The following is a 12,249-nucleotide window of genomic DNA, read 5'->3' as shown; positions in this document are numbered from 1 at the left end:
CTGCAAAGCTCTGGGATACAACATTTCCAATTACATTTTTCAGTGAAAAGTCTGGTGACCCTTGGTGGGCCAGCCCATGGTGCGTGGTGCCAGCGGCCCCAAAGGGATGTCCTCGTTGCTTGTGTTTGATGCTGGCCTGATAGACCCAGCCCGGCTGCAGTGCTTCAGCCACCCTATGCCGACTCCTTGGGCATTTCAAGTAATGTGAAGCGTTTACCTAACACTGCCAGCACATTGCTTCTGTTTAATAGTGTTTTATTTTTAGTAAGAGTGTCATACTTTGCCTACAAAAGAACGTGCTAACGTGGACTAGTAAAATCCAGATCCTACTATCACAAATGTTGCAAGCATCTAGGAAAATGGCTGGGAATGTATTCTTTCCTCTTCTGAATTCACTATTCTGAAGGCACAATGCCACAATCCAGAGATAGTATCTCCAAATACATCTAACAAAAGGAGAGCTCCTACTGGTAACTGACCGTGAGCCACTCCTCTCTGACATTTCAGATCAATAAAAGTTGTGATCTTAACTTTCTCTGAGCTACAGTGAAAACCTGTGCATTTAATTCATAATGATTCACACAAAAATAAATAATTTTGTAATATGTATTTATTCATACAAAATATAAGATATATGGACTTACAGCAGGGGCCCTCCTCACACACGCAGTCATACATACAGAAAAAGACCTCACATAACCAACGTTCTTAACTTGAGGGCTTTGTAGATGACTAATGTTTCAGACTGGACAAAAACAAAAGTAACAATATGAGGTGTAAAACCATTACTGTACTTTTATCTTGTGTATGAGAAATGGCAAATATGAAAATGGTACATCCAAGAAACAATGATCACGTCCATAACAGTCTTACCTGTGTAACACAAAGCTCCCTGCACTGGGCTACCCAGTTATCCCTGACAAAACTCAGTGGCAAAGACATTTATTGTGCCCACCAGGTGCTTTCATGCAATCTGTTCCCTCTCCATACAAAAGTACACAGTCATAGAGCTCACTGATGTGGAGTCTGGGATTCCTGGAAATTATACATTTCTTCTTCCTCAGCACAACAAAAGCAATTTCTAGTACAAGCCTGGATGGGCGGGTATTTCAATTGAGCTGTGGGAAAAATGCAGTAGAGTGAGACCATGTAAATGACATTGTGAGAACCTCCTCACTGATCTGCCTGAATGCTGGACTGAAGGAACTATTGTACATCGTGAGGTGAGAGGTTAATTTAGTTTCCGTGGTCAGAAAGACATGATCTGTGACTAACAGACTTGGGATGGTGCTTTCATAATGAGCACACCTCATGGTTGCAAGAAGCCAAAACGTTGCCAGCTTTAAATAATGAACTAGAATTCAATGACATTTCACCACTCCTTGACAGTCTTTAGATAGACACTGCAGTCTTTACACACCTTTGTGCAGAGTACCATGGGCCCAAACCATGAAAGAAAACACCTCAATGTAAGCAAATAAATACATGTAATAAAAAAATGCATGTATTTTTGTTCATTTTGTATTTAAGAACTTGAGTAGTACTGGTCATATTCTTAGAAGTTCTGCAGCTGCTGCATTAAGGACTTCAGTTCCAACACACTGGAGCCTTCTGAGGGTGATTTTCTCTCTAAGGACTACAGACAGCTAATTTTTAAGTTATTATTACTCACGCAGCCACCTTTTACTGCATGTTTCTGTCCAAGCATCTGAAAAGCTACAATATCATTCCACATGCAAATAATGTCAATCTAACAAATGAATAGCATGCATCTAAAAAACAACTCATAAATTTCAATATGAAAACATCTAAAACATGACTTTTTTTTTTCCTTTTCATCTTCCAAGGGGGAAAAGAGAACTAAATGAAAAACAATTCCTCTGTTCAAGTCAGGTCACCATGACACAAAGCAGTACAAACCAATAAATCCAGCCGTGCTGACAATCCACCCTGGCAGTACATACACACAGGCTTTTGAGCCATGGAAGTTTGGGAGAGCTTTGGCCATTGGCTCTGTGGCTGCAAGCTGACTTATCCAAAAGAAAGGGAGGTCAGCGTGCCATGACTGGCACACGAGGCAAGAGGCACGGGAGGAGGGCAGCTCCACACCCTCCTGCTTTAAGGTCAAGCTAATCCAGCCTGGGCAGGTGGGAGACATGGGGAGGATCCTGCAGATATTACCATATATAATAGATACAGTAATCTAGACATCACCTTTATCATATATATGCTATCAATAACTGAAACAAAAGCTTCAGTTATTAATAATGGAATTATTAGCATAATGTCACAAAACCACAGGAAGTTTTTAGGGGAGCTCTAGTTTTAGAAAGCCCTTAAGGTTAATTATCACGACCTGTCCTAGTGCCTGCAGGACTGACGCCTGCTCTTCCAGTTTATTTCCTGTCATTCTATCATGTCCACGCTCTGTTCACACAGTAGATAACTGAGAGAAACATACTTCTGTACTTTATAAAAAAAATGCTAAACAGTGCTAAGGTACTAACGAAGCACTGGCTGGTCAGAAAATGGTCTACAGAAAACTGGCCTGTGAAAATATAGAGCGAAATCTCAGCTTCTCTGTTTTACGTACAACACCAGGCAACAGAACTGCAGCACAGCTGAAGGAACAGCCGGAATTCCAGAGCTTCAGTTTATGGTGCACGCACAGCCAGAGCACTGCCAAGCCCCAGGAAATCTGCTGGAAGGTTCTCAGACTGTTTGCCTCCATCCTGAACAAACCAACTCAGCTCTGTCCTGCAGAGAACTGCCACTCCAGGCAGTTCGACACTCAGAACAGTCTTAGAAATGACAACACTTGAAGCATGTGATGCCTCTGCAAAGCTGAATGACAACATTAGGAACCAAAGAAAACAGTGGACTTCATGCTTGTGTTTGCTTGCTGCACTTAAGTAACAGCAGAAGGCAATGCTAAAGGCTTTATGTCAAAAACATAGATATTCTGCATAATATGAGGGTTTCGGGCATAGCTGTCATTATTTAGTGTAAGATAGATAACTTTTGGTGTCACCTAGACAAAAAAAAAAATGTCTGCAATCTCCAGAAGGTGGTAAACTTTGCAATTAGCTCAAAATACCTTTTAAAAGGTAATCAGGCACCTCCTAAGAGCCAGAGAGCAGAACACTGTCTGCTGAAACATCTTCCTTCTAGAACGCAAAATGCAGCGTAAGATCCAGCCTTCCTATGACTTATTCAATGCAGAGAGAAGCAGCATAAATTGCTTTGTTTACATCTACTTGTAAATCTCAGGTAAAAAAAAAAAAATCTTAGTTTTTAAAGAAAATTAAATTAATTAATTAAATTAAATTTCATTGCAATGAAATATAGGCAACCTCTTCATCTGTAAAAAAATCTCAAAGAAAAAAGGTTTGCAGGTGACCCTCTGGACAACAGTGCAGTGCTGAAAAGTCACAGTAGATGAGATTTCTATGGGAAAGGAAGTAATCTTGTGTCTTGATTACTGTTAACTGCATCTGTGTAATCTGGAGCAAATGACGGCATCAAAAGGGAGACTACTGGCTCTTATATAAACTGTTCAGAACTGAAAGATCTCGAATTAAAACACTTTTGTCCAACTTCAGACAATCAAGTAATGAACACAAAATTTTCAAATTAAATAGCAATCATATTTAGCCAAACTTGTCCTGTGTTATGCAGTGCATAATTTAGCATGACCATGATTTCCAGGATTTTCTTCTGTGAGTTAGAGATCTTCAAGAAACACCATTTGAAAATGTGGTAACCTGTTCCCAAAAGACACCTATTCTTCCTTTTTGGATTATGTCTTTGAGACAAATGTAGAGCATTTCAAACTAATATGCTGTGTTTGTGGGACAGGGGCACAGTAGACACTTGGAACAAATTTTAGGGCTTGTACAAAGGCAGATGTTGATTTATCTACAGTATTCCTAAAGCAAGCAGAATGCCTGCTCCATTTTCTGTATTCAGAATTAGGGTGTTCCACGAGCCAGCAGTGTGCCCTTGTGGCCAAGAAGGCCAATGGTATCCTGGGGTGCATTATAAAGAGTGTGGCCAGCAGGTCGACGGAAGTGATCCTCCCCCTCTACCCTACTCTGGTGAGGTCACATCTGGAGTACTATGTCCAGTTCAAGAAAGACAGGGAATTTCTGGAAAGAGTCCATGGGAGGATTACAAACATGATTTGGGATCTGGAGGAGCGTCTTCCTTATGAGGAAAGGCTGAGAGATGTGGGACTGTTCAGCCTGGAGAAGACTGAGAAGGCATGGGGCCAGGCCTTTTTTGGTGGTTCCCAGTGACAGAACAAGGGGCACCGGGCACAAACTGGAACACAGGAATTTCCATCTGAACATGAGAAAGTCCTTAGTGTGAGGGTGACAGAGCACTGGAGCAGGCTGCCCACAGAAGTTGTGGAGTCTCCTCTGGAGATATTCAAAACTTTCCAGGACGCTTCCATGTGCATCCTCTTGTAGGGAACCTGCTTTAGGAGGAGTTTGGACTGGATGATCTCCAGAGGTCCCTTCCAGCCCTTTTGATTCTGTGATTCTGTGTTGCGGAACCACTTTTAGTGTGGGAAGTTTCTGATAACAGTTTAATCTAAACAGCAACACAGAAAGTCTAGTTATTAGATGGAAAATCATATGGCAATGCTTAAACCCCCAAGGACTGCATGAAAATACTGTTGTTATACAAAAGAAGAATGGTGTAAATGGACAACTGTATAACTGAATGTAAATACAAAGAAAAGTAAAGAAAACAAAACTTTGTTATGTAGAAACAGAATTTTGTGTTATTTATTAAAACACAATTGCTTTAAGGATCACAGATAACAGTCAGACTGTACTGAATAAGTAAGAAATAGCTTGTTTGGGGGCAGTTAAAAGCTATGAACCTAGCAAACAAACACAAAAGTCTGCTTAGACCATTCTACCTTGGGTCACTTCTTTGCCACAGCTCCAGTGGGTTTTGTACTACTGTGTGGGATGCTTTTATTCCTATCTGCTATGTAACTTCTTCATGATGGGCCTTTGCTTACCTGACAAAGATATGTCCATACATACCATGTTACACAGCACAAGCAGTATGCTACCACAGTGGATGCATCCAGTGTCTAATGGGGAAGACCAATAGCACATGGCCAACAATTATTCAAGACTCGCAATCTCCTACGCTGATTGCTAGAGAAGCTGGGTATCATTTTTAGTGACTGGCAAAAATTTGTCAGATTTTAATAATCTAAATTCTTCTTGAGCTTTATCCATTTCTGTTTGTTTGAATATATCAGCAGTTTACTCAAATTACTCTCAAATACGAGTTGCTTCGTATCCATACTAAAGGAACAACAACATTATCATTTTTTAGTCAAATATTTCATTTCCATGAAAAGCATGACGTTCCTCTTGAATGTATAATGCTAGTTTAGCCCAACTTCTCATACTGTTACTCCAACTATAATAATAGCATGCCTTTAAAGTATAAAATATGTAGCTTCACTAAATGGTATTAAGATGAACTTTATGTGTATCAAAATGTTTGTAGTCATACTTTCCACTTCTTTTTGTTTTTGACCTCTCTAAAATTTGATGGTACTGGTTGTTTGAGTATTCAACACTGGAATTCAAAACATCAAGATTATTGAGAGTTGTAGTCAGGGAAAACATTTCTATTTAAAACTTCTGAAATACATAACTTTTAAGTTAAGTTGATAAATTTAAGATTACAACGATGTGTTTTAGCTTTAATAAGTGCCAAATTTTTAAGGAAAATAACACAAACCGAAGCTGTGTGGGTTTCCATACATGTTACTTCCGGTGTAATATATACTGAAATTTTCCTATGCTTTCTGATTTTTGAAGGAGAACTGCACTGAATGATGCAGAAAAAAGCAAGCTGATATCATAGTTTCAATACAGCATGAGCACAGAGAAGAACATGAATCCGTATTTACATATTTTGTGGAGAGCACTTTAGTTACTCATATTGCAGCAATCTCTACTTAAACTTGAACAGTTGACTTTGAAAGAATATTTCTGTGAAGCAGATTAGTAAATAAAAAGTCAAATATCCGTGAGAAAGCGTGGGCAATATACATTTTAATTCCCTCAAAATTTTTAGGACCATGCACATGCCCACATGTACACATGCACACACTGTATTAAAAAGTTTACACCATGTCATATCAGAAATTCGAAAGTGCGTAATATGTAAGAAAAATGTATAAGATAACTGTTCTTAGAAATCTGAAAACTCTATTCATTGTCATTCTTATGCATATCTAAAAAGCGATCTACCCAAGTTTACAAAACATTTCTTATGACTGTTGTGATTTTTGCAGTTAAGGAATCAGGAACTCATAATATGTACATCAAGCTTAAATGGCTTGTGTATGTTACAAGTATAAAGCAGTAGGCAGGGTATGACAAATACACTGAAGTCCTGACATTGCAAAATCCTGACCAAAATAAACAAAGAAAAACTGACCCAGAAATCATCTCTATGATAAGAGAGAAGACATTTCACTTCTTGTGAAAGAGAAGAGGTTTCACCATCCCTGCCAGAATCTTGGGCAGCTGGGCAGCAATCACCTCTGACATCATCTCGGGGAATTCAACGCTCAGTGCACGGGACTGGAGAAATGTGTTCAGACAGAAGAGATGGAGCTGTTTCACTAGCTGGATTTGATAAAATACAAACATAATAAATAAGGCTAACAGCAGTGCAGCCAGATAAACATGCTATCAATCACTTAGCTCACACAACCATCAGCTAACATCATTATTATATCTTAATGTTATTCCTTGAACCAATAATGAGTATAACTTGCTATTCCCTACTAAAATATAATCCCAACGCAAAAATCATAAAATATACCCAAATGACGTGTCCTAAAAAAGGCTGACTCACTAGCATCATCCTCACTTATTACATGTACCATGAACAATGGAGCATTCCAGCTTTCATTTTATATTCAACATAAGTCTCAATGCCTTGTTTACTAGATGATATTCAAATATTGCCCTGAGGATAGCATTTTCTATTTCTTTTTGAGGTTTCCCATAGCTCTGATATGATCATATCTGGATACGCTGTTAATGTTAAATTTCATAGGCCCTTGTTCCTAGAAAGCAACTGCTACTACATGCACCCTTTCACCTATCTTCCCTAGGAAGTTCCAATTTTTTAGCAGTTTTTCTTTAAGACCTGTGACCTTTATGTTGTCTAGTATCCTATTCTTACTGTTATCCTGGGCTTTAACAACGTGTAGTCCCTCTGCTGCAATGGCCTATCTTGTACCATCTATTTCTCTCAGTCTGAGCTGAAACAGGGACTTGCACTCAGACACTCCACAGACCAAATACTACCCCAGCCATCACTTTGCTGGATGTTCCACTGCAAGCCTCACTCACTTGTTTCCACGTGGCTGTTTTACTATGTTTAAGTATATGAAATGAAGAAATAGCTCAGTACTCAATTCTTCTCCGGATGCTGTGAGATCCAGACTGAAAATTCTTATTCCAAGTAAGGCAGGAAGGTCTTTTATTCCAAGCAAGACAGATGCAAACATCAGATGACAGATTCCTTAAGCACTGGTAGCATGAGTAGTCTACTGGCCAGGAACTGTTTTTGCAAGTAAAAGCTGGCTGACTGAATTCCAGAGAAGGGTTTAGCACTGACATTCCAAATGATGATGATTTCAACTACCACTATAACTTCTAGCTAATCTCAGTATCCTCCCTTCAGAACATTCTGTTGTCTAACTTTGTATTAAGGATGATTAGGGCAACAAAGATGATACAGGGCCTGGAGCATCTCCCATATGAGGAAAGGCTGAGAGACATGCGTCTGTTCAGCCAAGAGAAGAGAAGACTGAGAGAGGATCTGATCAATGCTTATAAATATCTAAAGTGCAGGAGGCAACTGGACGAGGCCAGACTCTTTTCAGTGGTTTGTAGTGATAGGACAGAACACAGGAAATTTCACACAAATGTGCAGAACTTCTTTACAGTGAGGGTGACAGAGCACTGGAACAGGCTGCCCAGAGAGGCTGTGGCATCTCCTTCTTCGGAGATATTCAAGACTTGCCTGGATGCCTACCTATGCAACCTACTGCAGGGAACCTGCTTTGGCAGAGGGGTTGGACTTGCTGATCTCTACAGGTCTCTTCCAACCCTTGCAATTCTGTGATTTTCATCCTTGTCCCATTCACCTTTTGATGGTATCTGAGAAGATGTGACAGTTTAATGGTCAATGTGATTTCTGTGGATAGCAAAAGTTGATGGAGAGGTCTGTGCAGTGGATCAAAGGATTCCAGACTACCCAGTGAACCACATTATTATCAATATTGTTACCTTTCTTAACCTTCATAAATGGGATCTTCAGTTTTTTTCCCTATTAGATGGAGGAATTAGTGACAAGGAAAGTTTTATATGAAGAAATGAATTTATTTACAAAAAAAAAAAATTAAAATTAAATGCACGTTTCCTAAATGCAAAAGAATACGAAGACCTCATCCTTCCCTGAACTCACTATGAGCTTGTCACAGCCACAGAATTCAAAATCACCTCACTTCTTAAAGTATCTTAGTGCCATTCCACCAGTCCTTGTTCAAGCGGAGGTATGGCCTCGTATTGCAGTTTCTTGCCTCTCTTGAAGATATACACAACATATTACAAAACATTATTCACATGGGTAATTGTAGGGAATAACATTCCCCAGTTTTAATGGATGCTAAGCCCATAAGATGCATGCTGGATTTTCAGGGATCTGTAAAGTATTCAGATGCATCTTTTAAAACACTTATGAATTTCTAAATCAGTATTAGAGATCTCCAAGATTAATCAATTCCAGAATATGGACTGATACTGAAAGAAACAGCATACAATATATGTGTAAAATAGTTGAACTGATGCAAAATCAATCTTGGCTTTCTTACAAATTCCCTATTCTTTGCATTCTGTAAATATTTTCACGAACATGTACAAATACATGTAAACATACATGTACAAACATACAGACACACACAGCTCTACCAACAATCTTAACTGTGCTAGATACAGAAATAATGTAGTGGTAGCATTCAAATGCCTTTTCTCAAATACTTAAATCTTGTATCGTAGAATCATAGAACCATAGAATGGGCTGGGTTGAAAAGGACCTCAAAGACCATCTAGTTTCAACCCCCCTGCTGAGTGCAGGGTCGCCAACCACTTGACCAGGCTGCCCAGTGCGACGTCCAGTCTGGCCTTGAATGCCTCCAGGGATGGGGCATCCACAATCTCCTTGGGCAACCTCTTCCAGTGCATCACCACCCTCTGCGTGAAAAACTTCCTCCTAATATCTAACCTACATCTCCCCTGTCTCAGTTTAAAACCATTCCCCCTTGTCCTATCGCTATCCACCCTCGTAAACAATCGTTCCCCCTCCTGTTTATACTCTGCCTTCAGGTACTGGAAGGCCACAATGAGGTCTCCCCGGAGCCTTCTCTTCTCCAAGCTAAACAAGCCCAGTTCCCTCAACCTTTCTTCACAGAAGAGGTGCTCCAGCCCTCTGATCATCTTGGTGGCCCTCCTCTGAACTCGTTTCAAGAGCTCTGCATCTTTCCTGTACTGAGGGCCCCAGGCCTGGACGCAGTACTCCAGATGGGGCCTCACAAGAGCCGAGTAGAGGGGGAGAGCCAAGCAGAGGGGGAAGTGTATACAATGTGTTTTGATTAATAAATATACAACTATCTATTCACACATTGAAGGAGAAGTGTAGTTATATTATTTTTAGTTTAGAAATGTTAACTAGGCATTTTTCAAAAATTTACTTTAAAGAAATTCAAATTGCTTCTGACTTAAAAAACCCCCACAAATTAATAAGTAAACTTACGTCATGCATGGAATCCATCAGTTTCGTAAGCTGATAGAAACGCTGCGAGTTAGCCACGACACCTTTCTGCCGCAAACCAATGGCCTTCACCAGTTCTCTAATGTAATTCGTTCTCATCTCATCAAATTGGCTTTGACTTCTTAGACCTTCCAAAGGAACTAAAAAGACAGCAACATTTGTTTTGCAATGTATTCTTAAGGCAAAAAGAGAGATTTAAAGTAAGGGAACAGTTCATAGTGCATAGTTCATAGTTCATACTATGCAGTGTAATTTGTTACTATATGCCAGCTACTTCTTCCTGTACTTCTTCCTGTTAGTCCGTTTCTCCAGAAATAATCATACAAAAAGGTCAAAGGATGTATCAAGAACAGTCAGTTGTGCTAACCTCTGATGTCTAGAAATAGGTATAGATGAAGTTTAAGGCTATGAGCTGAAAGAAGATGGCCAAAAGAACTGCTCCTGTCCTTAAGGAAATATCTAATGGGCTGGCTCATCTTACACTGCCAAGAGCCAGCCCTTCCTAGAGCAAATTTATCCTAGATCTAGCTGGAGTGCTTTGAAATGGAGTCATGGAATGAAGTAACAGTTCTTAAGTAATGCAGACAGTAAAGCATCCAAGGCTCAAGCTTCCTGTTTAGACCTCTTTTACTCAAAAGAACAGACATACTCTCAGAGTCTTAAATATGAATATTTTTTAGATAAACTAGCAAAGGGAAGCAAATGGCTCAACTCACTTTTCCCTTACTGGTCTGTTGTTAGGATCAAAACGAAGGCATACAGAGAACAACAAAAAATGAACCTGTGAGTGACTCCTAGTGATAAGATCATACTTGAGCACTGATTCTAAATTTAGGCAGCATTGTAAGGAAATGTGCATATGCTCTGAACACTACTTTCCTTGACGTGGAAGCATGTTATATATAAGTCCTATAATTTATGTTGTTGAAGACAACTACAAAATGAACATTTCAAAAAATGAAACTTGAAAGAATATTCCCAGCTGACACTCAAATCTAAATCCTTGCTTTGCAAAAAAAATCATATACTGAAATATAATCTGGTTTCAGAAATACTTTTTTTTTGAAAGAAAAATTCCTTTCCCCTTTCTTTTTTCTTTTTCCAGTGACATTTCACACTGTAATGTCACATTTAACATTTCATCTTCTGACAGCATGCATACGAGGAAGGACACTTCACAACATAGGCAACTCCATCTTATCTAGTTACCACAGCTCCCTGAATTTTCAGTGGAAAAAATCAGGTAAATATAGGGCACACAACATATTCACTGTTGTATAAGTAGCTTTAGAAAGACATGAATTACACTGTGGAAATGGTTATTTTTCTCTATGGACTCTAAAAGAGTCTTGTGGGCAGTAGCTCACATAATTAAATAAATTACATGCTGGGTATGTCGTGTACCTTCAGTCTGGTATCATGCCATGGCTACTATCTGGCCATGACTGAGTTCATTTGAATCTCTAAATATATGTATGTATTTACAAAATAAATAATTTGAAGTTTGGTTCATGATGATATTGAATTATTCAACACTGTAACACCTAAATTTCGGGTGATTTGTTGCTTTCTGGAATTAAAGAAAATACCAGTGTGCTGACTCTATAAAATGCACAATATTATTAGATACCCCAGAGTGGAACAGAAGCCACCCAAAAGGAGACAGCTGCACAGGGGTTGGACCCACATCCATTCCCTAAAAGGGAATCAAGTGGAAAACCCTTTACTCTCTCCAGAAGCCATAAACTCCACTTTGAAATCAACTGCCTAAGTCATGTTTGGCTCCTCAGGAGAAGGTAAGGCAGATAAAGACATTTGAGGCAAGTGGTAAAATTAAGATCTTTCCTCACCTTGAGCCCAGAGAGAGCTGACAAAGCAAAGTTCAAATCTCTACTCTACTCTGAAGCACAAGTCTTTTATTTCATGGGAGACTGTCCAAGAGAGGAAATGACCCAACTTGACATTGATCGCTCATGTCAGCATTTCCTCAGACAACTGAATGTCTGGAGGGAAGGAGGGAGACATATATATATATACAGAATAACAAGTTTGCTGTACAGACAAGTGTTTAAGCACTGAGCTGGGCTATGGAAATCACACTCTGATTCCAACCCAGATCTGAATTTAAATAAAAACAGACAATAGAAATTGTGATTGCTTCCACATATCTAGTAATAGTCTGGCTTTTAGGGATGACATGTCACGTCTGATTCCTTTTGGCAGCTGATAAAGATGAAATACTGGACTAAGCGTGTTGTATTCTCCACAAAACAGTCCTACTTTCTTAGATCATATTCTTTCTGAACTATTCACAGTATTAGTTCCTAGATGTGTGTGGCCTCTGTTGTGTGGAAAACTATT

The 12,249-nt window shown here is 39.3% G+C and overlaps 1 protein-coding gene across 3 annotated transcripts in view; it reads right to left on the bottom strand.

The window, feature by feature from the left end:
• Window positions 593–12,249, bottom strand: part of PGR (progesterone receptor) — a 42,474-nt gene continuing 30,817 nt past the window's right edge. For 2 of the 3 annotated variants that reach the window (XM_021381278.1, XM_021381279.1), the window contains exons 8-9: window positions 9,871–10,028; window positions 593–6,671 (exon numbers count right to left, since the gene is read on the bottom strand). In XM_021381278.1, coding sequence (XP_021236953.1) covers window positions 6,516–6,671; window positions 9,871–10,028 — 314 coding nt within the window. In that variant the 3' untranslated portion in view covers window positions 593–6,515. Of the gene's footprint in view, window positions 6,672–9,870; window positions 10,029–12,249 lie in introns of those variants that run through there. The other variant, XM_021381288.1, reaches the window with a different exon arrangement.

Source organism: Numida meleagris, chromosome 1, assembly GCF_002078875.1.
Source record: "Numida meleagris isolate 19003 breed g44 Domestic line chromosome 1, NumMel1.0, whole genome shotgun sequence".
Classification (NCBI taxonomy): domain Eukaryota; kingdom Metazoa; phylum Chordata; class Aves; order Galliformes; family Numididae; genus Numida; species Numida meleagris.
This window is presented reverse-complemented; position numbering and strand designations above follow the sequence as displayed.